The following is a 25568-nucleotide window of genomic DNA, read 5'->3' as shown; positions in this document are numbered from 1 at the left end:
GATGTTTCGGTTATTATTACATCCCTTAATTAGTAGTATTGGCAAGTTTTTATATTTTCTAGTTTAGGTCCAATTCCATATATTCTGTTTCCAGTTCAGGCCTGAATTAGGTTTACTTTTTATTCTAAGTAAAGTGGGAGTGGGCACCAGTGAAAAGGTTGCGCGCTTACGGCCAGCAGAGGGCGCCAATGCACTGTCAATGTTTATTGTTTTGTCATCGCAAGAAACAAAACGAAACCTGAACTGTCATTTTGAGTAGACAAAAAAATAAGTTCTCTAAAAAACAGACCCATGGCTCTAAGCTGTGTGAGTGTGTGAGTGAAAAAAAATCTACATATACAAATTTTGGTAAAAAAAAAAAAAAAAAACTAGGCCCATGAACACGAGGCCTAAATGTAAAGCGAAACTAAAATTGGGTCTGTTAGCTTAATGGTGTGGAAGGCCACACTGTAAATGAAATAATACCAACAAAATCACTGCCTTTCTCAGTAAGATCTTATTATTTACTCTGACCATTTGGCCATGATAAGGTTATGAGGTTACATAATTGTCTGAAAATCTCCACAGAGACTAGTTTTAAACACCAGGCGACTCCTTATTGGCCAAGAAGCTTCCGTTCTAATCTTAGATCAAGGTGAAGTTGCGCCCTAGATTTCTGTTGAGCTTTGGTTTGGTTAGAATGTGCCTGTTGATTGATTGTCTTGATTTCGTTTGTTAATCCCTACAAATGTAAATACTTGTTGCATTTCAGCACTGGCCTCGTATGATCGTGTCACTGTATCGTAAAAACTGATTCATGTTGTAAGTCCACTTTGAGTTTTAGGTCCCACATGTCCATCAATGCACACAGTATTGTGAGTTTTCTTTGACCCAAAATTTGGCCCAACACTGGCTCGTCCCTCCCACCTGCAGATGATTGACAGGTGTCCAAAGGTGGCCTGCCCCTCCTCCTGTATTAGAGCTGGGGGCTTCCCTGGACCCTGTCACTGTGGACCACCTTATGCTCCTGGTGACCGGGATGGAATGCCCTCTGTACGGTAAGACCAGCACGCCTAACCACTAAAAATTTAAGAAAATTAATTCAACCACATGTATATTATTTTATAAATATGAAATATTACATTTATTGTATATGTATTGTATTGTTACTGTAGGTAATGCTACTATTTATTATCAGGGGGAGCAAGTAAGAATTTCAATTCATTACAATTTATGTAGTGTATATCTTTACTTAGAAATTTGTGTAAATATCCAAATTAATTGTTAAAATTACAAAATAGAATTTTCATAATTTTAATATGGGTGACATTTGATTGATGGGCCTATTCCATTGACAAGCAGTGCTGAAATAAGTTTGTTAATAAGTTTTTAATTTCAGTATTTCATATTTTTAAGAAATTGTACAAATAGCAATGACATGTCTGTGTGTGTATTTTCAGAGCTGGACCCTTTGGAGGTACCACCCCTCACCCCCACCAGTAAAGAGGTCCTGAGCCAGGCGGTGCGGGCCAGTTTTGCCGGCTTTAACCAGGAGCGACTCAAGCTGCAGCTCCCACAAGGTACTGACTTATCTTAACATATACAAGCATATGAGACACAGACAGATGTGGTGATTGTGTTTGTAGACCCCATGCTGTGGTCTGAGTGGGAGGTGAACCACTGGCTGGACTGGTGCCAGGCCGAGTTTGCCCTGCCGTGTGTGGGGGCAGAGCTGCGGGCGCTGGGGGGGCCGGAGCTCTGTGCGCTGGAGCGGGACACTTTCCTCAGCCTCACGTTGGACTGCAACACCGGGGAGATCCTGTGGGAGCACCTGGACTCTATGAGGAAGGGTACAAATCACTGTCATTGTAATGCCAAAAAGTTCACTTGTTTTGTGTTGTATTATAGGTTAATTATTTTTATTTTAGAGTTATAAGTGCCTTTTTTACTTGCTCTATGTAACTTCTGTGACTGTGTAAAAAAAGAGTTTATGTTTAAATTATATTTTAGAAAACATTTGTGACTTTAAACTTCTGGTTGAGTGTTGACAATTATAAGTTGTATTTTGTAAATAAATTATTTTATTTTTCCAGAAAATGAATATGAGAGCTCTTCATCATATCCCAGCGCAGTCATTTACTGCCAAACGTCAACCAACAAAGGTAATATGGTCTATTTGTTTGCCTCTTAACTGGAATCCTATGCAAATGTTGTTTGTTCTTGACAGAAAACTACTGTGACTATGAGCGGCCGCACAAATCGTTCCAGGTCCAGTACTGTCCACTGGAGTTTTCTGAACTGCACACACTGGATCCTGTCAGTATCTCCTCACAAGACAATCAGATGGTCAAGAGAGAGATGATGACTGCGCAGCTCCAAACTGTGATAGAAACAACAGGTGAAACATGAAAGAAATTACTCTCAAATAAATTACTTAGTGTGTTTTTGATTAATTTAAACGTTTTACAGTAAATGTGGAGTCAGAAGAGGCTGCTCCGTGTGATGTGGACGACATTGTTGTGGGCCCTCTGTCTTGGTCGGGTCAGCTGCACGAGTCAGACGAGTCCATTGAGGAGGAAACAGTATTCGAGCAAATGTTTAATGTTTTCCAGCCACACAGGAGTTTCAAAGAATACATGGGCAACAAGACAGACCTGGGCCGAGCAGTCATCCCTGCTGCTATTCTCGCAGGATACACAGGTGGGTCATAAAGCTGTAAATCTGTAGATAGTTGAACGATTATAGACATACAGATTTGAAACAGGTTTTTTGTACATGTAGGGAGCGGCCCCATTCAGCTGTGGCAGTTTCTTCTGGAGCTTCTGACCGACCGCACTTGTCAGTCCTGTATTAGCTGGACTGGAGATGGATGGGAGTTCAAGCTGACAGACCCAGATGAGGTAGAAGTATTTTTATATTACAAGTCAAAGAAAGTTCATTTAAAATTCCCTGTACTTTGTCTTCTAAATGCTATAGTTACTTTTAAACTCCTTTTATAAACCTATGCATGACGCAACACAGCAATACAACTACATTTTTGGCTTATCTGATTATGAGTTATCAGATTTCTATGGTATAGTGTATCGAGTGTAATCAACAGAAGATTTATATTCTCCTTTCCCACTGAAACACATTTGTAATTACTTGTACCTACAGCTCTTTTTCGTCTATCTCTAGCGTGTATGTTCTTGCAGGTGGCTTTGCTGTGGGGCAGGAGGAAGAACAAGCCTAAGATGAATTATGAAAAGCTGAGTCGGGGCCTGCGCTACTACTACGACAAGAACATTATCCGCAAGACGGCCGGCAAACGCTACGTCTACAGGTTTGTGTGCAACCTGCAGGGGCTGCTGGGATACGAGCCCGGAGAGCTGCACGCCATGTTGGACATCAGCTCCAAGAGTCGCTAAAAGTCGCTTCTGAAGTTTATTGTTGTACTGACGATGTAATACTATTAGATATTAGTTGATTTGAATTATGGGTCACACGCCAAATTTGGATGGCAGAGGAGACCAGTGAATAATTAAGGAGCTAAAATGGACACAACTAAACAAATTTTATACTCCATGCAGGTTGTTTGACCCTATTTACAGATGCACTTAACATGGATGGGCTCCCTTTAAGTGGGGGTATACTGCAGTGAGTACTCAGGTGGTCTTAGAGATTCCCTGCCATGAGGGTTTTAGACCACAAAAGCAGCTGTTGTTGGTAATGGAACCCAATTGATCTGTTTACTCTCAGCTTTCCCGCTCGACTTCATACAGTAATATAAAGACACCTAATTTAACACTGGTGGTGTACTCAGACTGTGTGGACCAGGGTCAGCTGGTCAAAATGACAGTGCTAATTTCAATCTGACCTCATATTGTGCTCTTGGATGATGTGGTGGGTTTTGCTTTGGCGACTAAAATACACCACATTTTCAAAAATTTAATTGTGAAAATAAGACAGAACACCGTTACAAAAACAGACATCTAGTCATTCTAAAACAGTCCATTTTATGTTGGTGGGTGTTGTCATTTTTTTAGTATAACATGGTAAAGATGGCACCACATTTATTTTTTTTCCATTTTTAACACTTAATATTTTCTAGAGCGTTCATCACAGAGGGTCAGTTTAAAAATACAAAGTAGACAGCCTGTGTGGGGGAAGGTGTATGTTCAATTTCAAACCTCTGTCTTTGAAATTGCACTTTCCACAGTCCTTCAAAGATGCTCTCAGATTTGAAAAGGAGAATTTTCGAGCAAATTCAAGCCCCGAGAAATCTGTGATAAACCAAAAGCACATGTGTAAAAGTCCAGATTCTACAAGCACATGTGCCAAATTTTAACCCTTGAAAATTTGAAGGACCAACCTTAAATAGTTTTTTAGATACAGCAATCTGAAAGTGGCTCCTCGAAAAACTCGGGGGAGCTGACAAAATATTTTTTAATTCTAACACTATAAGGAGTTGGGACTTTTCTTATTGGAAAGTGCGTGAACCTCCTAGAATTTTTTCAGTCAAATCTGAGATGGTCGGGTGGGGGCATTCAGAGATTTGGTGTGGAAAAATACAAAAATACGAATCTTTTAGTTTGAAGTACTAAAAGAGACTTAACACAAACTTAAATATACAAACCAACTGCACCTTATCACTGATATTTAAGGTCCTACCTCCAAAACTTATTCACAGAGGTAGTAATACTATAATATATTCTTTCTTTTAAATGTATAGTTACCAGAGCAAATCTACCTCTACCTTCTTTTGTACTTGAACCTCCGCAATCCTTATTTGAATAATGTTACAGAACTGAATACAGCTTTTGGGGTAAAAATATCACTTATTGCTACTCCTATCAAAATGGACTGTTTGAAGATTATATAATTATATAATTATAAAGACTCTATGTTTATGATGATTTCCATTAACTAAAAAAAAAAAAAAAAAAAAAAGCTAAACTGATACCCCCTGTTATCAATTTATTAAGGCCTGACACTATGTCAACTTATTGTTCAATGCTGGAACTGTATATTTTGGGCTCAGTATTTATCGTGGGTACAGTCATGGTGAGATTTTTGACATTTATATGTAATAAAGTCAGATTTGAGTGGTAGAGACAGGGGCGGAATTAGCAATTTGGGGGCTCTAGGCGAACTTGAGTTTGGAGCTCTCACTATAACACTTTTTTTTTTTTTTTTTTTTTTTTTTTGGTTTAGGTTGTTTTTGTTTTAAATATGTTTACTGTCTGTTTTCCCCCATTGTTCTTGAGACATGCTGCACATCTCTATTTATTTGAATTATGGTGGATTGGAAACATGTCTCATTAATATAGCCTACTAGAAAACCAGAACTGAAAGTTGTTTTTTTTTTTTTTTTTTTTTGCTAGAACAACTACATTTTTCTTTACATCCACTACATATGATTTTTTATAATTTTTCTTATGATTATTGTTGAAAAGTAAACTACTCTCATTTAATGTCATGTTGAGAGAAAATCAAATTGCTCTGAGGCCTCCAGGTTTGGGGTTGGTGGCTCCTCCAGGTTTGGGGCCCCAAGGCAGCTGCCTACTTTTGCCTAATGGTAGCACCGCCTCTGGGTAGATTAAAATAAATAACCTCTAACCTCTCCTTCATTCATTCTGCAATTTATTGTTTGCAGCCCAAGCTTTTTATATTAATTAAACTGTTTATTTATGTGCAAAATGGGTTTATTGGCATTACCTTGCTTTGTGTCACTACCATAAAGTATTTTCAACATTATAATTTATTGCAGTATTTCTCTGTAGCAAAAATTGTATCATCGTGACAGGGCTGATAATGTCTGTATTTGAATCAGTGCCACATTTGTCGCTGAAGTACTTTAAAACACTTGAAAACACCTTTCTTACACAGTTGTATTCACATCGCGCCCCTTGCCGGCTGCTCCATTAGGGGTCCACAGGGGTAAGTGGTGGAAATAATCCCCACTCTAAACCTCTAACACATCCACTGACCATGTGAAATCTGATTCTTGTTTGCTGTATCTTACACCACACAGTTTAGTCATTTATGTGTAAAGAATATGCAAATGAAATCAGTAAGTAGTGAAATAATTGTAACTGATTTATTTTCAATATTGTGTGCTTGGTTGTCCTAACAACGTAAAATGCTTGCCTAATGTCTGCTTGTTTGGTCAGATATGTATGGTATAAATTCTCTGCAGAGCTCAGCATTTGCATTGCCTGTTTGGAAAGTTCCATGTGGTCTTTTAACGCTTCCTCTTTTTTTCTTTCCTAAATATTGGTTTCATTTACTTAACTTGACCTTTTGGTAAAGAAAAACTGTTACTGCAAGCACATTTTGTTTAAATTATGTGTGAGATTTGTTAAATAAATGGTTTATTCTCAAGGAAAAGTTTCAGATGTCAATACAATCTAATCTAATACAATCTAATTTGTAAGTGGCCTCATTATTGGAAACGAGAGTTGATTAAAAGTTAGTAAAACATCCATTCACTTTGTTAACCTATTTTAACAGGCTCACTAAATGGAAAATGGACAGTTCATTGTTTGAGTACTTTTCTAGATACATGTACACAAACATTCTGTTGTGTATATTGGATAAAAACATTTTGTGTATATATGTAAGGTAACCAGACATCCCTATTTACCCGGGACAGTCCCAGTTTTGAGCCCTGTGTCCAGTGATTTGTCCCAGTTTTATACAAGAAATGTCCCAGGTGTCCCTATTTGATCCCTGCCAGCAGTAAATAGCGGCATTAATTGTCATCTTTTTAGGTAAAATACAGAAAAGCTGCTTAAAAATGACCAAAACACAAAGAAAATGCGACTATACTAACTCGTGTATGTAAGTCATGAATGAGTTGAGGGTTTTTTTCTCCCAAATATTGGTTTCGTTTACTTGACCTTGTGGTATAGAAAAACTGTTATTGCAAGCACATTTTCTTTAAATTACGTGTGAGATTTGTTAAATAAGTGGTTTATTGTCAAGAAAAGTTTAAAGTGTCAGTACAATCTAATTTGTAAATGGCCTCATTATTGGAAATAATTACTCACACTAAACAAAGAGGCTGGAATCTGTGTTAACCTGTGTGCACCAAAAATAATATATTATCTGATTTCTGGAGTTTTCTAAAGGATTATTGAAATATCATGTAAACAGATCTGATGTGAGATTAAGTTATTTAAAATTAATTGCAATTTATAGTCTTAAAATTCTACATTTAATTGAATAATCCAGTCAATATTTGATCACTGACACGTCACAAGATTTAATGCTCAGGTTTCTTTTGTGCATGTAAACATCGGGTTATCGGATTATTCTAGTTACTGAGTTTTACTGGTCATGTAAATGTACTGTTAAAGGTGAATGACAAACTGTGGCAAAAACAGCAGCAAGTTCAGTGAGCAATGAGCATGGCTGAAATGTGTCACTCCGAGAATAATCCACAAGATGGTAGGTCGGCCCTTAATGGACATTTTCTTTTAGCGACAACAGATGTGGTATGGACTTAAGAGTATACATCAAGTCTTTGTACCTTTCATATAAAATCTATTGAACCTGAAAATAATATTGGGCTAATTTTTAATCTAAATGTTGAAAAGATTAGTTGACATAAAAGAATTGTAGGAAAAGTATATTGTGTTTTATTGACACTAGTTTCTTGATATTTTTTGCTCCTTATTTTGAATTTATTAGTGTTTATATTGTTTCTTTTTGTCATTATAATATATTGTGATGTGTGAGCTACTGTATCCAAATAATTTCCCTTGTGGATCTATAAACTTAGAGGTGCAATGTGTAACTTTCTGGCTGGGGGTCTGTCACCTGCTTGTTTCTATGCTCTATGTTCCACAGTATGATGTTAAACAGCTCTTCTTTACATTTATGAAATTAGAGACGGTTTTATAGCTACAAAAACAGGGATTCTGATTGTGAGTGGGGTCGCCTTTCCGCAGATCTGACCTGTAACTTGGTCTGGTTTGGTCTCCATGAAGATAGAAAGATGTAATACCATACCGGGAAAGCAATAACATCTCCATGGACAAAAGGAAGGTGGTGAGGGGCTTATCCTCCAAACAAATAAATTCAAACAGATAAATTCAAAAGCCCCTCCACCAGAAACATTACACAAAACATCTTCAAGACTTAGACAAACTTTAAGAATAAAAAAAGAACAGACATACACATCATATGGGTCAAAGAAGTGGAATAAGTTTATCTGTCAAAGTAACAAACGAGTTAAGAGAGGAGTAATTCATTGAGTAACTTTAAGGCTCTACATTGTCATTGTGATTTCTGTTTTTCCCATTGTTCTGGCGTTAGGGTCTTCTGCTCAAACGCGTGGATTTCTTTGAGCTCCTCTGCAAGGCACGTGTTGACCATCCTGCAAAAATTAAATATAACTTAAGTCCTTTGTTATTAAGCGTTTACAATATGACATCTATATGAAGTTCTGTGTCCATAATACCTGTGTCTCTGTAACAGCGGCTTGCCCTCAAACTGGGGTGAAACAATAAGGACTTTGTAGCTGGCAGCACATCTGTTAGGGGATGTGTCCTCAACATCCTGGAAACAAAAGAGTTGATTAAATTCACTTTGTTAACATATTTTGACAGGCTTACTAAATGGAAAATGGACAGTTTATTATCTGAGCACGTTTTTGGATACATTTACACAAACATTCGATCATGTATATTGGATAAAGACATTTTGTGTTATATGTAGGGTGACCGGACATCCCAGCACAGTCCCAGTTTTGAGCTCTGTGTCCCCTGTCCCAGCAAATTTATCCAAAACCATTGATTTGATCCAATTTTATACAAGAAATGTCCCAGGTTTTTCCTATTTTTGACCAATTTGATACCTGCAATACCTAGGGTGACCAGAATTTCAGCATAAATAACTGGGACATCCCCGTTTTTTAGGTGATTGGTAATAATAAAATGAAACAAGTGTGTAATTAAGGAAAGCTGTTCTGCACTCAGCCCATTCATGACTAATGTGAGTCAGTATAGTCACGTTTCTTTGTGTTTTAGTCATGTTTAAGCAGCTTTTTTTTGTATTTTACCTAGACAAATTACAACGTATGCCTCTCTTAACTGTTGGCAGGGATCAAATTGGTCAAAAATAGGGACACCTGGGACATTTCTTATATAAAACTGGGACAAATCACTGGTTTTGGATACATCTGTGGGTCAGGGGGACACCGGGCTCAAAACTGGGACTGTCCCGGGTTAACAGGGACATCTGGTTACCCTATGCCAGTAGTAAAGAGAGGCATTAATTGTCATTTGCTTAGGTAAAGTACAGAAAAGCATGCTTAAAAATTACCAAACACAAACAAAATGTGACTATACTGACACATGTTAATCCTGAGTTAGTCATGAATGGGTCGAGTGCAGAAGTTTCTTTCCTTAATTACGCACTCGTTTAACAATTGTATTATTACCAACCACCACAAACCGAAGGAGTCCCAGTTTTTTGACTTTGAAAACCTGGTCACCTTAATTATATTATATGCCAAGTTTAGGAGCACTTTGTTGGCATTATGATTCATTCTCTTGCTTTAATTTAGGGGAATAAATGAAAGTTAAGTGCTCAAGTGCTACAGTAAAACATACCACATGCACTGCCGCGAGCTCCTTGACCAGTTTGTCTCGAATGTGATCCGCTGTTATGGCCATTTCAGCTTAAACTAAACGGTACTAATATTTTAAAGTTCCTAGAGGAGTAGATTTGGAGATATTTTTCGTGCTAGTCTCATGGCAAGTGCACCCCGGAAGCGTTTGATTGGAGTGCAGTCAGCAGAAAATATAATAATTTCCCGTAGACATACAAACCTACAGAGTTTAAAACAACGGGGCAGTGTAAAAGAAAAAAAATATCATAGGATAAATATAGAAAACTAGCTGATAATAAATATTATTTACAGAAATAGGGCGAACTAGCCTTTAAAATGACAGGTAAAATGTCCAATCACTAAGCTGCACTGAAATTGTCCACCAATCCCGTACAGGAGAAAGCAAAAAAGGCGAGCTTTATTTGTTTGAAGGAGCGAATCACACCGGGAGATGCCCTTAAAGAATGCCTAATTATAAATGTTATTTTTTTTAAGTAAACGTACATTTCTGGCAAAAAACTTTACTTCAGGCCATACATATGTAACTGTTGATATTTAGACAAGATAATATTAATAACTGTTGCCATTATTCGTAGAAGAACGTTAAATCAAGAGGTATTATCTTTCAGGCATAGAAAGGGGCTACTAAAATGTATTTGTTTACATCCTGTGGTCCTTTCATATGCTGATCTGATCCTATCAAACAATGAATTTAACAACGAATCTCGCTTTGTAAAATGTTTTTCTTGTAATTAGCGGAAGGTAGATCGGGTATGGATTTAGGGTTTAGATTAGTTTTTTTAGTTGGATATAAAAGGAGCACATTCCTCAACAAACTTATGTAAAATGTAAGATTTGTGAATGAATGCTAGTGGTGAACAATGGTAGTTGAAGTAGAGAGCTTTTATGGTGTTTACATGCTGTACTGCACCAACCCTAAATTCAAAGGGCGAATCTACATCGGCTTCACCGTGAACCCCGAGAGGAGGATTGGGCAACACAACGCGGGGAGACACCGAGGGGGCGCCAAGAGGACCAGCGGACGAGGCCCATGGCAAGGATCATATGAATCTGCATTTGTTTCAACACTTTTATATTTGGTTTAATGGCTGTTGTGTTTGTAGGGAAATGGTTCTCATCATTCATGGCTTTCCTTCTGATATTGCTGCACTGAGAGTAAGTCTGAGCAGTATAATTAACCTACAGTTATTGCAACTATTTAATCGACATTTATTTTCAGAGAGCAGTCGTGTTCTCTTACAATAGTCATACTTAAAATACTTACTTAGACTAGAGAGACTTAGTCTCGACTTAGACAAACTTTATTGATCCACAAGGGAAATTATTTGGACACAGTAGCATCACAATATAATATTATAACAAAGAGCAAAAATATAAATGGTAATAATCAATTCTAAATAAGTAATAAAAAAAAGATAGCAAGAGAGGTGTCAAATAAGACATAATTATATAAATGTGCATATACAAGACGGAATAAAATAGATAAGTGATAAAATAGAAAATCACAGCTTTATACAACACATCACAGCAAGACAGTGCAACAGTGATCTGATGACTGACAGGACATAGGGTTTTCTGTTAAATAAGGGTGACTTGCTGTACAGTTGTAGGGAGTATTATCTGTTACATAAGGGTGAGTTGTTGAACAGTTGTAGTCCTGTGTCTCTCACTGTTTGAGTGGAGCAGTAGGAGCCTGTTGGAGAATGAGCTCCTCTGTCTCTCTATAGTCTGGTGCAGTGGGTGAGCAGGAGTGTCGATGATGGAGATCAGATTGTCAGTTTGTCACTTCTAGAGAGTTACATACACTCTTTAAAGTAGATTTTTATGAAACAAAGTACAAAAGCATTTCCTTTATCCACTTCATCTTGTCTTTCTCTGTCAGTTTGAGTGGGCCTGGCAGCATCCACACTCCTCTCGGCGGCTGACCCATGTGACCAGACGCTCTAAGAAAGAGTCGAGTCTGGAGTTCCATTGGCGTGTGTTGTCCAACATGCTGCGGGTGTCACCGTGGAACCGCCTGCCCCTCACTGCTCGCTGGCTCAAACAGGAGTACAGGATGGACTTCGAGCCTAGCCTACAGCCTCCTCTGCACATCCCCATTGCTTTTGGCTGCGTGCGGGCCAAGAAGAAGCCTATGCTGCCTTCTGGAGAGGAGCAGGAGGAGGTGTCCTGGTGTTCTCTCTGTGGACGAATTGTTAGGGTAAACATCTCACTGTGGCTGGACAGGGGGTTAGGTGTTGTGATGCTGTTATAATAATCTGTTGTATCAGTAAAGATAAGCAGATGCAGTCCTACCAGATATCAGTAATTTTGAAAATTTTAAATAGAGTTGATATTCTGAATCTGAGCTTAACGATAGAAATGTAACAATGTGGAAAGGCTCTTTTATCTACAGACATTTTTTAATTATTGACCCTATCTCCAAAATGAATGCAATACAAGTAAATAAATCTTTCCTTAGGGGTCAGAGAAGCTGAGCTGTTTTCAACCATCGTGCACAATGAAAAGCCACATGAGCTGCCTGGCCAAATCCTTCCTGAAGTCTGAGCCTGCTCAGCTGCTGCCTGTGGAGGGGCAGTGTCCTGTGTGTCATACCACAGTGCTGTGGGGAAGCCTCATCCGTCACAAACATGGCTGCTTTGGAGACCTGGAGGAAATCGCGGCCCCCTCATCACAGGTATGACACAGTTTTTAATCATTTGATTTTGTTGAGCTTGAAAAATGGTATAGTAGAATATTTTCTGTTCTCTCACAGAGTCACTGGGCAGATGAGCTGCAGATATAATGAAGAGGAGCAATATGAACCTACAACCACTTGAATTGTAAAGAATCGTGTAATGTAATTCTATTTTAACAACATTTTCTGCTTCATGAGTGAAGCAGAAAATGTGAATATGTAAAATATATGCTTTCAGTATTTATATTTGTAATAAAATTATGCATTTATATCTTTATTCCAAAAAACAAATCCTAAAACTACATCCAAACCAGTGTAGTAGAAATGGATGACTATTTATGTCGTAAAAAAAATCTTTTTATGTCTTTGTGTAAATGCTTTTAGTCTATGTCAGAGATAAGGACCAGTCATTAACAAGGCTCACAAAACTCTTTCTTATTTAACCTGTTTTCAAGTGTAAAAGTTGATTAAATCATGGTTCTGAAACAAAAGTTACTCTGCTTTGATGATTTATTAAAAATAAGTTTATTGATACAATATAAAGTATAAAGAAAATATGTATTAATATTTTACAGTATGTTCGAGTTGACACTTAAGTTTGCATACCAACCCTCTTTGCCAATGGCTTTTTGTTTATTCATATTCATATTTCTAGTCATACTTGTCATACGAGTACACCAGAGGTTGTGACTTGTTAATTTTACAAAGTTACCGTGGGAAAATGGAGATTTTTTGCTGCTATGGCCACACATCCTGTAATACAAATCTGCAAAAACATTAATTTAGTTTCAGCATGGTATAAAGGGGCAGAGGAGTAAAATGTATAACTAATTCTTGTGAATTTTAATAGATAATTTCCAATCCGAGCTGAAGGCTACTGATCGTACCTACAAAAAGCGATGAAATATAGTAAGCTGGCAACAGATCATCGCTGTCTAGACTAGTGGCAAATAAGGCTCGTGTGGAAGAGGCTCACGCATGTTTGGGTGATCTGGACATTGGCAGGGACAAAACTGTTATTCGTGTAAAGTAACACAATAACAGAGAAAAGACAGACCCACCCCCAAGGCCTTGGGCTCTCCCTCCAGAAACTTGAGCTTTCTTTGCTCGTTCGTCTGGAAGGACAAAGACATGAGAGGACTGTCGGACAGTGCCGTGTCCGCCTCCACAAGAGCCGCTTCTGCAAAAACACAATTTTACGTCCTCAGCTGACCCTGCGTTATTGCAAGCATCATGGTTATTCATGCTTATTCATGCTTACTCATGTTTTACTCTGGCCAGATTTCTATGGGTCGATTTGTGACAGCGATTTTACCATATACGGTCTGTGGTATTTACCTGCCATGTGTGCAGTGGACGTTGTGCGTCACAGATGCGCTGTTCGCACAGATTTCACGTGCTACTTTCAGAATTTTCTCCTTCCGTCTCATCTCCCCCTCCCTCTCATTTCTCTCGCTCTCTCATGCCTTTGCAGTTAGCTGTGCACTGGGAAAGACTGTAAATATGTTCTGAGAATATGTAGTCAGAAATAATACACTTTATTTGATTATGTTAGATCTCAAAAATGATTAAAAAAAAAATCACATCATAACTGATGGATAGCACGAAGTATCTGTCACTTGTACATTCATAGTGGAAATAAAAAAAAATTTTTTTTAAATGAATAAAGAGCAGGCCTACATACTTGTATTGTGTTTGTGCAAACACCCAATTCTGAGCATGACAATGTCCATATATATGCCCCCCAATATACAAAATGGCACAGAAACTTAGTTACAAAAAAAAAAGTTTATTCTTCATTAGTTTGTTTGTGGTGTCAAAACTGTGGTGTAGGGGCCGAATGCTGCCCTTGGACCTATTTTACTGCACCTATAAGGCTTCCTGCTGAACTGGCTCAAATTATGATGGTATTTCTGTATTCTGCATCTATAAGAACATTCTAGTCCAATAGGATCCTAACCCCAATCACAAATGTTTGTTCAGACATGACTTGAGTGAGTTTGTAACCCTCAATACATTTGTGGAGTCAGTTAAAGCTATGGTAAATGCTCCGTTTGATTTATTCACTGCACTATCATGTGAAACAAAATAACTCATTCTTATAAGAACAGACGACCTCACCTTTGTGTTGTGTATGTCCCAAATACGTTTGCACACCCTTAATATCTCACTGAACAGTACTATAGAAACATATTTATACAGTTTATTGAAAATATCTATATAGTAATACAACAATTGGATACTCATTACATAGTCAAATACTGCGCTGGTAACATGTTTGAGATCATCCCTCCTTTTCACCCTTGAGCTGGAGAGGCTTGTATTGTTATCACCGGCTGTAAACAACAAAATATATTGGGCTGTAAAATGAGTCATTATTGATCCTTATTATTAAGAATTGAATCTAGACGTTTGTGTACCAGTTTGTTGTAAAATGCTTTTGTATGTACGGTATGTGTGTTTATGTACCACTTTTGCAGCCGGAGAGCAGCAGTTGACCACCTTACAGGCATAGATCGCCAGAGTGACAGAGATGGACAAGAGAGTCACCTGGAGGATCACCAACTCCGTAAACAAGTGCAAATGGGCAGCCTGTGAGTGAACAGACAGAACCAGTGAAAATAAAATGTGAAGATGTAAAAAGTAACAACAAAACAAGATCCCATACTGTCATAAGGTTTAGCTTTATTTTAGTTTTTAGTGACAAACACTTGCATCAATCTTTCTGCAGTATGCTCCCATCTCCTCGGAAAATGTGGAGTTGTCGAACGAGTCTAAGTGTAAGCAGTAAAACTCTTCCATTGTGGCCAGTGCGAGGACCAGGTTGAATAGAGATGCTGTAGTGGCGACAATCTCCATTCCCACACAGGCCTTGAGCTGAAATCCAAATACAACTCATTATTATTTTGGAAAATGTGGAGTTGTCCTATACCATATGATGTTTAAATCTGCTATTTAAAGCTGGTTATTATTGAGTATGGGAAATGCTCCAATGTTTAGTCTGTTGTTTTAATTTGTGCCATGTAACCATTTTTAAATAGTTTTATTACATTATTACAAACATTTTGCCCATTTTAAAGGTTCTATGTTATGTAAATTTAACTTTCGTAAGTTTTAAGTCATGTTAGAATATTATTACTTCATCAGAAACAAAGCTGGAGTTGTGTTTTGTTTCACACGTTTGAGTAACCCTTGTAACTCCAGCTTTGTTTTTGATTAGGAAATAACATTACATACATTACAATTAACAAAATAGAAACACCATGCTATTTGAAAGTTTAAATATTAATAATATTACAAAATGAAAAAGGGAATACAAATACAAGTTGGCTTTGGCGTTAAGTCTATCACACCACATTCACTTCATTCACACATTGACCAAGTGGGTGTATTTTTAGTACCTACCGTTGGTAGGTGCAGGTTTTTAGATGCAACAGCTACACTTCCTGCAATGAAAATCTGCAGAGTGAAGCCATCATTTAGAACAGGAATACTCAGAGGTGGGTAGTCTAGCCAGAAATTGCACTCAAACAATATTACTCAAGCAAGCAGAGTACAAAGTAGTGGTCTTAGAAATGAAATGAGTAAATAAATACATTTCCAAAAATTAAGTAAAAGTTCAGTGAGAAGTGCTATTTCTTTCAAAAGTTACTCCAGTAAATGAGCAAATTTACTGAGTACTACCCACCTCTGGAGCTACTTGTGAATCAAGTAAACTTTACGCTAACAAGAAAGATCTGCAGTTGTCTGATACTGTAGTCATAATGAGGGGCTTATATTACTTACCAATATGGATGAAATGATAAAAAACAGAAAAGTTTCACTTCTGCTCACACCATTGGCAATAATCGAGGCCATACAACTGCTCTGGAATATGCTCAGACATATTTGGGTGATCTAGATATTGGAGATTTCATTGTTAATATGATCAACAGGAGAGTGGACAACAATGTAAAGACTGATCACCCCCAGTGCTTTAGGCTCTCCCTCCAGAAACTTGAGCTTCCTCTGTGCATTCTTCTGGAAGGATAAGGACACCAGTGGACTGTTGGACGATGCAGGCTCAGCTTCTACAATCGCTGCCTCTAAAAACAGATCATAAACTCATGATTATTTTTTTAATAAGATTCCCGACAAGCCTGAACTGGCAGACTGGTTTTAGTTATTATGGATGTTAGTTTAACTTCTACAATGAACACTTATTCCAATCACATAAATATGGCCTCAACTTTGGTTATAATTCAACCCCAAGTTCAGTGTTCTTGCCCTACATCTATAAAGTCTCCTCTGGACTTGCTGCGATGCTTTTAATTTTTTGCCTCTTCAAGCAAAAGTGTAACTGATGATGTTAAAAATCTATATATTTTTGAGTAAATAATAGACTAAATATAAGGAGTAACACTGCGGCTGTGAGGTAGACTGAATCACAGTTCTGTATGGACATACAGTATATATGGACATGGATTGTGCCCCGACAATTTTAATTCAAAGTTAAAACTCTGAAAATTAAATGTCAGACTTGTTAGTTAGTAGTTAGTTGTTAGTTATAAGTGCAAAATATGATGAACTCGAATTCATGGAACTCCTACAAGACTGAGAAAACTAAAAATAACTCCTTTATAGAATCCGGAAACAAAACATTTAAACATTCAGACTAAAAGACAGAATCATCCGTGCGCATGAAAAGAGTCTGTGTAAAGGACTGGATTTGATTACATCCAGATGTGGTCATGCGCAGTGTGCTCCAAAAGCGCGCCGTGTGCTCCAAAAACAGCTCTTCTTTTGTCTTGTAGGCCTTGGCCTGTTAGTGTTTACCTGCCATAGTGGATGTGCACGCAGTGCGTCAGTCAGCCGATGTCATAGAAGATAGATACACTCCGTGTCCCGTGATTTCTCGCTCAGTCCAGTTGAGCAACACTTTGACAGTCAACTGTCTGATGCCTGTGCTGTGCTTAACTCTATGCTCACGCCCTGTGTGCGACACATCGAGTCTATGGTGCAACCCGAGTCCCACCAGGATCCTCTTAACCCTTACCTCGGATGAAAAATAATTTTATTAAGTAACTGTAATGGAAGAATCACTTTTCTGGACTCCAGAAAAGTGATGTGTGGATGTGTTATGGCTGTGTTATGGCTTGTCCTAAATATTTATCTCCATGGAGACAAATAGGCCCTAGGCCAAGTAGCAGGTCAGATCTGTAGAGAGGCGAGCCTGCTGACCGTATGTTTGTCGATATATATTTTTAATGATAAAAACACAGGAAGCCTATTAGAATAGATGCAATAATAACAGTGTAAAATGTATCAACAAAGACAAGACTCCTGAGGTTAGACATTGGGAAACACGTTTATTTGAGCCACAGGGAAAATAATGCAATTTTCAGCGCAACACACTCCTCTACTTCCATAAGGATAGTGTATGTTCTGGTGACACCTACTGGACATAAATTAAGTCATATCCCTCATGTTTAACTTCTAATGCATTTCAACATTGTACCAGAGTGGTTAAAATTTCCTGAGAAATATCTGTGCAATCAGAAATAGTCAGAGGGGCATATTTTCTACATCGTGTGAAAAGAAAGTCAGTTCACAATTTCAAGTGCAAGCCGCAAGTAGCCAAACAATATTATTAACAATATTATTAACAATATTCTATATTCATGTATGCATACTAGCAGAAGTTTAAAGTCAGTATTATAGTAACAAAATCAGTGCATTTCTATTATTACCCTGACAAAATCCTTTAAATTTATTTCTTACATGTATCTTTAAAATGTATTCCCTTATTTTGACATTAAAATGTAAAATTCCTACACTTAATTGCTCTTTGAAGCGTGAGTAAGATAAAGCACAATTATCAATATGAGGATGTGTCAATATAAAAAGTAAAAAAAGAAATCAAATTCCTTTTATGTTCCTGTATGATTAGGTTTAAAGAATTATCCCTTTGCATTTAGTTGGCATTGTTCCCTTTTAAAAACACTGAAAGAATAAAAAAGGAAATCCCAAATGAGGCAAGAAACACAAATATTCCACCTCACATTTACATATCTATCTTAGAGCCCCGAGAGGTAACAGTCTCACAGGTCCTGGGTTCAGGTGCCTTCTGTTGACCCCTCTTAAAGGGACTGGTATCCGTCAGTTCTCTTCTTCCTGGCCAAAAGGTAAGCAATGACCACGACCACGATCAGCACTAGTAGAGTTATCCCCACAGCTATAGCCACGCGGTAGTTGTTTTGGTCAGCTGGGCATGGGTCAGCTAGAAAACACAGAAAATAGAAAGTGTCATTTTATATTTCCTGCTAAGCAAATATAAAGACACTGTGAGAAGTGATAAGTGGTCTTCAAGCTTTTGATTTACAGGAAGCTCCACAACGGAACAGCTTATACAACTATGGGGAACACTACAGTCAATTAGGGCTGCATATGTGAATTTCTCATTAATATTTCCAATAGACTTACAACAACAACAAAAAAAAGGAACATATTTTATTTGCATTTAATTAAAGAGAACAAGAGCTATAATTGTATGTAAATTTGTTCCTGAAACTGTTGAAGCTGGACTGAAAACAAGTGCATTATGGACATTAGTTACCACATTGCAGATTAGCCTCTGTAGTGCCTTTAAATTCTTAATATTAGAATTTCTTTTAAAGTTTTTTGGGAAAAAATAATGGTGCACTTTCTTAAATAACCTTGGTGGGCTTTGAAATGGTTGAGTTTACTTGTATCTCTCATCAAAATTTGGTGTCACAATTGAAAGAAAGCATTAAAGGACCAATTTTACGATATTTTCCGATCTATCTTACAATGTTTCCTCATCACAAACACATCTGGAGTTGGGCTTTGTTTCAGTCACACACATTTAACACACAAACCCTGCACATTTAGTTCTTCTCTTAAACAGAAAACACTTTTTTCCTTATTGTGATGTCAGGTGGAAATACAGGAAGTGCTCCACACACCTGGAATTTCCAATCTCTACTGAACTAAAGGTAAAAGTAATCTGTTGACTTGAAAACTACATGACATTTACGTGACATCAAAGTGGAACAGGGCATTTTGAGCTTTGGAGATGTAGACAGACTAATAATAAAGTGCTACTCAAACATGTGTGAATGAAACAAAACACAAAAATGTTTTAGTTGAGATAACACGGCTTTAAAAAGTTCACAAACTGTTACACTGGTGTGATGATGAGAACTTAAATAAATAAATAGAAACATAAAGTAGAATTTAGAAATAAGATTCTATTTCTATTTCTATTTTCACTTCTTCATAAAAAAGCTTTGTCATCAGCACAGCAGATTAAGTCATGAGATGTCACGAGTCACTGCTGTCAGTCAAAACCTGATTGAGCCACATGCTTTCGGGAATGATAGCTGTGGTGGACACGCTTACAGCTCTGTTTCCCTCCCTGATCTACACCCACAGTTTCATTTGTAATACTCATTAGACGTGACGATGTGCTATTTCCATTAATGAACTTACTTGTGCCGAACTCGTTGCTATTGGTGAAATTGAAAGCCTGCATCCGATCGTGATTAATGTCGAGGTAGAGTCCTTGGCCCATGTAAAGAGACTCCTTTCTGCACGAGTACGACTTTCCGAGCTTGGCCTCAAAGACCTGAATGGACTGGTTGGTCACGCTGTAGGTTTGGACTGCATTGCCTAGAGTAAAAGCAAACAAAGAAATTTAACAAGAGCCACTCACGAAAACAAAATCACCAGTTATGGAGACAAACTAGTTCTACCGCATAGCTTTTACTCTTCCTGGCATCACATGGTAGGCTTTACAGTAACATTGAACTACATAGCTCACCCAAACAAGGAAGTATGATTGTCCTCGATGTGACATGTTTTTGAAAGACCAGTCTAGTCACTGACCTAATTAAAACCTTTTACATTCAATAACTTTACCCTTTAATTAAAATAAAATGTTGCTTACTTTTTTTGCTAAAGTCATAGGTCAGATTGAAAGCCAGCTTGTCCACAAAGGCCATCTTCGCGGTGGCATTCTAAAGTTGGAAAAAATATATAATAAATGGTCGATTATTGGCTTCTAAAACCCACATCCACTGCTCATTATGACCATGTTTACGTCGCAAAAGAACCTTACCTTTAAGTAGGAGAAAGTTATGTTCAGTTCCTTAGAAATCAGTTTTAGAGTGGCGTGGTTGTCATTACAGTCCCCTGCTGTACGGGTCATATTTGGGAGCAGGAGGAACGTCCCATTGGCCTATGAGAAAGACAGAGAGACAAGACACCTCTTAAATATTCATCTACTTTGTAAATGAGTATGTAATTGTTCATAAACAGCCTTCTTTGTTGTTCTAGTTTGCAACCTGATTACTCATTTATAGGTCAGGACTGTAAAATTCTAATCAAGCCACCGGAGCTTTGCATTTGTTATTACAAGGTGCAATAAGGAAATAAATATTTAATAACACTGGTCAAATGTGGGGTAACTTGCCTCTTTGGAAGCCAGTCGGATCCTGAGCTCCATCTGAGCCATGAGGCAGCGATGTTTGCCGTTGTCCAAGGTGTAGTTACCCACAGTGCTGTTGGTGACCTTTGGGGGCTGGGTGGTGGTGGGTGGTAAGGTTGTGGTTGATGCTGTGGTGGTCTTGGCTGTGGTTGTGGTGGATTTGGTTGTTGTGGTGGTTTGGTTGTGGTGGTGGGTTTGGTTGTGGTGGTGGGTTTGGTTGTTGTGGTGGTGGGTTTGGTTGTGGTGGGTTTGGTTGTCGTGGTGGATTTGGTTGTCGTGGTGGTGGTGGATTTGGTTGTTGTGGTGGTTGGTTGTCGTTGTGGTGGTGGATTTGGTTGTCGTGGGGTGGTGGGTTTGTCTGTCGTGGTGGTGGTGGGTTTGTCTGTCGGCTGGGGGCTTTGTTGAGCTGGAACCACGGTACCAGAAGGTTTCGATCTTGCCAGCGCCAATGCTGTAATAAAAATACACATAATCTAATAATACGGTCATAACTATAATTAACGTTCCCGTGTTGACTCTGCACACCTGACTGGGCGACAGGATGTGTTGGAGGAGAGGCAAACGTTTTTAAGAAGACTCCCGCACACTGTCTAAAACGATTTACTTATACATGTTAATCAAGACTAAGAGCGTGCAGGAGTCTTCTTAAAAACATAATTATCACAAAGCAAAAATTTTGATTTTTTAGTTTCAAACACCATTTTTGGGAACACATTTTTACCACAAAATACAGAAATTGTGTTCATCTTGGCTCTGAATTTGGGTTACAAGTTGAATGTGGAAAAAAATCATAGTGTGGACCTTTAAAATGCCTTTTCATATGGTACACAAAATTGAATCTTGTGAGATTTAAGCCCTGTTATAATAATGCTACCTCACCAAAAACAAGCCTGGAGTTGTGTTTTGTTTCATTCACACATTTGAGTAACTATTTATTATTAATCTGTCTAAATAGCCAATGGCGGTTTTCAAGTTAATGTCTACACAGCAAAAACTGGAGGGTTAAAATTTTAGGGTAAAATATTTCAGAGTTGTTTTTAACACCAAAAGTGTTATTTTAACTATTTGAAAGTTAAATGTGGGTTCAAGTTGGGGTTATTTGCCGGAGTTGATGTAGTTGAGGTTAATTCAACTTCCTCTAGTGTTAATTCAACTTCTCTTAGTGTTACTTCAACTTTTCTTGGTGTTAATTTGGCTCCTCCCATTCACCACTTCAAAATCTTGTGAGAGAAGACCAGTTTGAACCAGTTTTGTTCATAATTTCATCTTAAATTAACTAAAAGTATAAATAAAATAAAACACCTCTGTGCATTGTTTAGCTAAATCAGGAACTGTACAAAGCATTATCTGTTTACTCTCAAAACATTAAAATAACTCTGGATTTCGGGGTTAAACAGGAACTTTGGTCCAGTGTTACTTAATTAACATTTCCAAAAATGTTAAATTAACTCTAGAACAGATTGGACTCATATAAACTCTGAGAACATTTTAAAGTTGATTCTGTGAGAGTCAATTATAACACTCCACATTTTGCTGTGTACCATTTGTTTAGTAGATATTGGCAATTCCTGATCTGAAATTATCCAAATTGTTTCTAGTGAAGGTGTAGGAAGTAAAAACACAGTGGAGCACTTCCTGTATTATCACATGACATCAAGTGGTGGAACGGAAGTCAGTCTAAATATGCAAAGGTTTGTCTGTTAAACACGTGTGAATGAAACAAAACACAACTTCAGGTTTGTTTATGATGAGCAAGTAACATTAAAACATAGATCATAAAATAGTGTAATATATTTTAATGCTCTCGGGTATGATAAAAATGTATAAACAGTTGAAGTACTGGTTATGGCTTGTATGAGTACCAGGAAATATGACTGACATGTATTGTTTAGAATATATTTTTATAACATGTGACTGTGCAAGGTAGGAAAACCAGGTGAACCTGCCAGTCAATCACATGACTGCTGTGTTGTCTGAACAAGAGCAAGATTGTCACAGATTAGTGCTCACCTTGAACCATAACTAGGTTAAAATCCAAAACTTTTTCCATTGCAAAGTTGCTCTTTGCGCTCGTTGTCTCTGCTTTAGAGGCTCACAAACAGTAAAGCCTCATATCTAATCAGAGCTATTGTTGACTTAACTCGGTTTTATTGTGTTGTCAACTGGCAGACACCAAAACAAAGTCTACCTAAATGGTTAAAATGTTTTGTAATTCAACCAAAGAGTACAGTTAATTTAATTGCCGTACCCCATATTAACAAAGCAAAAATATAAACATCATAAACAAAACATATCTGAAATAGATTTGTGACTCTCTTGTGAAAGTGCGGACATTTTCTCTTCCTCAAAAGAATCCAGGAAGTTTCTGGGAAGTCCGATATGCCTGACTAAGGACTGATTTACACACGCAAATTAAATTCTCATATTGTTATTGGTTATTTTTTAGCAGAAACTTTAATAGTTGGATTAGGGTATTGTGGTTTATGCATAAATTGATGCGTTTTCATCAGTAGACGCATTGTATTAGTTAATGCAAAACAAAAACAACAAAAAAACTAGGATACTGTTATTTTAATAGTCTAGATGTTGTGTTTCTTACCGCAGAGGCTCAAGAGGAGTAGCACGGTGGTAGTCTTCATATTTGCGCAGGTGTAAATATTTGTTTCACAGGGGACCAGAACTCAGAGACGCACTGAGATCAGCTTCAACTGCGTGTGAACGTGAAGGAGCACTCCTCACCTATAAACCCACAACAGTGTCAAGTTCAGCGAGCGCACCAAGAACCACCTGCACTGCCCATCAAAATAAAACCACTTGCTCTTTATCACAAACTACAAATAAAATAAACAACGCAAACTGACGGTAACTATCACATTTTTACTATTGTGTAAAAAATAACTTATCAACTGCAAAAAGGGACCTCAAAAAGTGTGAAAAGGTAACATGAAATTGACAAAGGAAACTATTATTGTTGAAGAATCAGACAATCATGCGGAAGTGGTGGGTTTAAGTCCTGCATTAACAGGCCGTGACGCGTAACACAAGAAACGAAACCAAAGAGCAAAATGTGGTCTGGAAGGTAAGATAAAGGTTATATGCGACTTGAAAGTAGTTTGTCAATGCACAACATAATAAAAGCGTATAAAATAAGACAGGTGGTTATTTACCTGCCAGGTGTACACTTAGAGTGCCTCCAAGTTTGACTACTAAAGTATAGGCTATTTTTTTTATTAAGTTGTTATCTACAAAAGTATAACAACTACAGTCAAACAATTTTGTGACTAACAAATCTGACAAATTACTTTCTGAGCATTTTTCGGCATATGTAGGTTAATAAAGTTCATATTCAGTAGGCCTCGGCTATTGTCTTTAAAATTGCTAGTCTATTGTAATCTACCTAACTTTATGGTCAACACTCCCACCTAGTGCTTCATTGCAAATGGTATCACAAACACGTGCAGGCTTGTAGTGCCATGTTTTTCAGTGTCTTAACTATCTAGGCATTTGTCCAAAATATAGAGGCTTAAATTAATAGATGGGCTATTTAGACAGTTTGGAAACAGAGAAAGTGAAAGCTTAGGCCAAAGTTAATGTAGAATTTTTCATTTTATAATATCAAAATATCAATATGTGAACGCAGAGTTTCCACTCTTTTTCACTGACAAAATTTCAAAACTTTTCCATGACCTAAAGTGAATTTTCCATGACTTTACGGCACCTACATGTGTAGAATTGATCAGACTTTTAGGGCTAAATATGAAATGTTAACTCTCTCAGCTCATCTTATGGTTTAGTATTATAGTTTTTTAACATTCAAAACACTCAGTGCATTTATTGTCGTCTCTTTTAAACAAAAGGTGCATACATTCAGAAATAACCATAATAGCCTCATGAGAACTTAACAGAACGCTGTAGTTGCGTGAAAGAGATACTAAAATTCCATGACTTTTCCAAAACTTTCATTGAATTTACAAAATTCCACGACTTCTCCAAGCCTGGAAAATGACATTTTCGATTTCCATGACTTTTAGAGGATTTCCATGACCGTGGGAACCCTGTTTACAACATGTGAAAAAACGTATTGGCTATCATAATAAAACCAAAACAAAACATTCATTTAATTTCGAAACTCATTTCAGGAGGAAGTCAATCCATCCAGCTAATAGACATTGGGCTTATGATGAAATGACATATATTTGCCATTTGGCTGTGTAAATAGAATATAAACCTGTGATATCTGATAAATGTAGTCTGTATCATTTGCTGATTGGGCTTCATTTGGCAGTCAAATCTAAAACTACAGCAAATTCTTCTATCGTCTTCATTTCCCGGGAAAAGTCTGTGTAAGTCCTGCCCACGTCTCCACCATCCCAATCACACAGCTCCCAGAGCCCCAGGCCCACCCATGGGTCCGCCTCTAGTGACGACACAAGAGAGGAAACTGTGCACTTCCATAAAAGGAAAATACTCCCGCATGCGCAGTGGCCTGAGTTTTGTTTGAAGTGAACTGCTGCCTGGAACTGCCCTACAAGCTGCAAAGTCGCCAGGCATTTCATTCTGCAGCTTATTTTTTTGTACCTTTTGCATATCTTGTTTTGAGGTCCTCTATGTATCGTCGGAACCATGTTAGGCCACCAATTTCAAAATGCCGACAAGTCGCAACAACTGGTCAACTATGTGGAGGATTATCTGGAATGTGTGGAGTCCCTGCCTTTGGACATACAAAGAAATGTTTCATTGCTTCGAGAAATCGATGCAAAGTATCAAGGTAACGTGCTACTGTTGTGACTTTGTTCATCTCATAG

The 25568-nt window shown here is 37.7% G+C and overlaps 7 protein-coding genes across 9 annotated transcripts in view; 3 read left to right on the top strand and 4 right to left on the bottom strand.

The window, feature by feature from the left end:
* The first annotated feature begins 420 nt into the window (after positions 1–420).
* Positions 421–6206, top strand: LOC110170723 (protein C-ets-1-like). The gene is made up of 10 exons (XM_020936415.2): positions 421–488; positions 752–801; positions 913–1037; positions 1440–1559; positions 1626–1829; positions 2073–2141; positions 2207–2377; positions 2449–2679; positions 2761–2879; positions 3174–6206. Exons 3-10 carry the CDS (start codon positions 1001–1003, stop codon positions 3384–3386), a joined length of 1164 nt encoding a protein of 387 aa, XP_020792074.2. The 5' UTR covers positions 421–488; positions 752–801; positions 913–1000; the 3' UTR covers positions 3387–6206.
* A 1943-nt stretch (positions 6207–8149) lies between these two features.
* Positions 8150–9881, bottom strand: zgc:112271 (uncharacterized protein LOC553698 homolog). Its single transcript, XM_020936510.2, has 3 exons — positions 9579–9881; positions 8426–8523; positions 8150–8341 (listed from the first exon to the last, which is right to left on the bottom strand). Exons 1-3 carry the CDS (start codon positions 9639–9641, stop codon positions 8242–8244), a joined length of 261 nt encoding a protein of 86 aa, XP_020792169.1. The 5' UTR covers positions 9642–9881; the 3' UTR covers positions 8150–8241.
* A 348-nt stretch (positions 9882–10229) lies between these two features.
* slx1b (SLX1 homolog B, structure-specific endonuclease subunit) lies at positions 10230–12770 on the top strand. The gene is made up of 5 exons (XM_055156108.1): positions 10230–10631; positions 10702–10753; positions 11481–11798; positions 12060–12275; positions 12354–12770. The coding sequence occupies exons 1-5, from the start codon at positions 10459–10461 to the stop codon at positions 12381–12383; spliced, it is 789 nt and encodes a 262-aa protein (XP_055012083.1). The 5' UTR covers positions 10230–10458; the 3' UTR covers positions 12384–12770.
* Positions 12771–14464: 1694 nt separating this feature from the next.
* On the bottom strand, positions 14465–17469 carry LOC110170809 (membrane-spanning 4-domains subfamily A member 4A-like). The gene is made up of 7 exons (XM_020936509.2): positions 17091–17469; positions 16242–16360; positions 16062–16172; positions 15681–15734; positions 14991–15152; positions 14745–14867; positions 14465–14611 (listed from the first exon to the last, which is right to left on the bottom strand). The coding sequence occupies exons 1-7, from the start codon at positions 17095–17097 to the stop codon at positions 14573–14575; spliced, it is 615 nt and encodes a 204-aa protein (XP_020792168.1). The 5' UTR covers positions 17098–17469; the 3' UTR covers positions 14465–14572.
* A 134-nt stretch (positions 17470–17603) lies between these two features.
* On the bottom strand, positions 17604–23521 carry cd68 (CD68 molecule). 3 transcript variants are annotated; one of them, XM_055156106.1, is made up of 8 exons: positions 23363–23521; positions 21150–21214; positions 20994–21005; positions 20749–20940; positions 20395–20514; positions 20224–20293; positions 19767–19946; positions 17604–18534 (listed from the first exon to the last, which is right to left on the bottom strand). In XM_055156106.1, exons 1-8 carry the CDS (start codon positions 23400–23402, stop codon positions 18395–18397), a joined length of 819 nt encoding a protein of 272 aa, XP_055012081.1. In that variant the 5' UTR covers positions 23403–23521; the 3' UTR covers positions 17604–18394. The 3 variants fall into 3 exon arrangements, with proteins under 3 accessions (XP_055012081.1, XP_055012082.1, XP_055012079.1); XM_055156107.1 differs by lacking the exon at positions 20994–21005 and adding an exon at positions 20973–20984; XM_055156104.1 differs by lacking the exon at positions 20994–21005 and having other exon boundaries at positions 21009–21214.
* The window catches only part of LOC129409895 (uncharacterized), a 22560-nt gene continuing 20383 nt past the window's right edge, over positions 23392–25568 (bottom strand). Inside the window, exon 27 of the mRNA XM_055156818.1 lies at positions 23392–23502. The gene's annotated coding sequence lies outside the window, so the exon portion shown is untranslated. The remainder of the gene's footprint in view (positions 23503–25568) is intronic.
* Positions 25233–25568, top strand: part of ing2 (inhibitor of growth family, member 2) — a 2709-nt gene continuing 2373 nt past the window's right edge. The window contains exon 1 of the mRNA XM_020936489.2: positions 25233–25531. Within this exon, the coding sequence (XP_020792148.1) occupies positions 25387–25531 (145 nt within the window). The 5' untranslated portion in view covers positions 25233–25386. The remainder of the gene's footprint in view (positions 25532–25568) is intronic.

The sequence above is a fragment of the Boleophthalmus pectinirostris genome, unplaced genomic scaffold (assembly GCF_026225935.1).
Source record: "Boleophthalmus pectinirostris isolate CB_2022bp ecotype Guang Dong unplaced genomic scaffold, ASM2622593v1 HiC_scaffold_20, whole genome shotgun sequence".
Taxonomy (NCBI): domain Eukaryota; kingdom Metazoa; phylum Chordata; class Actinopteri; order Gobiiformes; family Gobiidae; genus Boleophthalmus; species Boleophthalmus pectinirostris.
Note: the sequence above shows the minus strand (reverse complement) of the source record. Positions and strands in the feature narration are given on the sequence as shown.

Bases quoted from the DNA above. Each gene is read 5' to 3' on its own strand.
- LOC110170723 (XM_020936415.2), top strand. From the start codon at position 1,001: ATGCTCCTGGTGACCGGGATGGAATGCCCTCTGTACG. The intron at 1,038-1,439 runs GTAAGACCAGCA...GTGTATTTTCAG, and splicing joins GATGGAATGCCCTCTGTACG to AGCTGGACCCTTTGGAGGTA. The intron at 2,142-2,206 runs GTAATATGGTCT...TGTTCTTGACAG, and splicing joins CCAAACGTCAACCAACAAAG to AAAACTACTGTGACTATGAG.
- zgc:112271 (XM_020936510.2), bottom strand. From the start codon at position 9,641: ATGGCCATAACAGCGGATCACATTCGAGACAAACTGGTCAAGGAGCTC. The intron at 8,524-9,578 runs GTATGTTTTACT...TTTTGTTTCCAG, and splicing joins AGCTCGCGGCAGTGCATGTG to GATGTTGAGGACACATCCCC. The intron at 8,342-8,425 runs GTATTATGGACA...TAATTTTTGCAG, and splicing joins CCGCTGTTACAGAGACACAG to GATGGTCAACACGTGCCTTG.
- LOC110170809 (XM_020936509.2), bottom strand. The intron at 15,153-15,680 runs GTAGGTACTAAA...TTTGGATTTCAG, and splicing joins AAAACCTGCACCTACCAACG to CTCAAGGCCTGTGTGGGAAT. The intron at 14,612-14,744 runs GTACATAAACAC...TGTTGTTTACAG, and splicing joins GCTCTCCGGCTGCAAAAGTG to CCGGTGATAACAATACAAGC.
- slx1b (XM_055156108.1), top strand. From the start codon at position 10,459: ATGGTAGTTGAAGTAGAGAGCTTTTATGGTGTTTACATGCTGTACTGC. The intron at 10,754-11,480 runs GTAAGTCTGAGC...TTTCTCTGTCAG, and splicing joins CTGATATTGCTGCACTGAGA to TTTGAGTGGGCCTGGCAGCA. The intron at 11,799-12,059 runs GTAAACATCTCA...ATCTTTCCTTAG, and splicing joins TCTGTGGACGAATTGTTAGG to GGGTCAGAGAAGCTGAGCTG.
- cd68 (XM_055156104.1), bottom strand. From the start codon at position 23,402: ATGAAGACTACCACCGTGCTACTCCTCTTGAGCCTCTGCG. The intron at 21,215-23,362 runs GTAAGAAACACA...TTTTTATTACAG, and splicing joins ACTCCTCTTGAGCCTCTGCG to CATTGGCGCTGGCAAGATCG. The intron at 20,515-20,748 runs GCAAGTTACCCC...TCTTTCTCATAG, and splicing joins TCCGACTGGCTTCCAAAGAG to GCCAATGGGACGTTCCTCCT.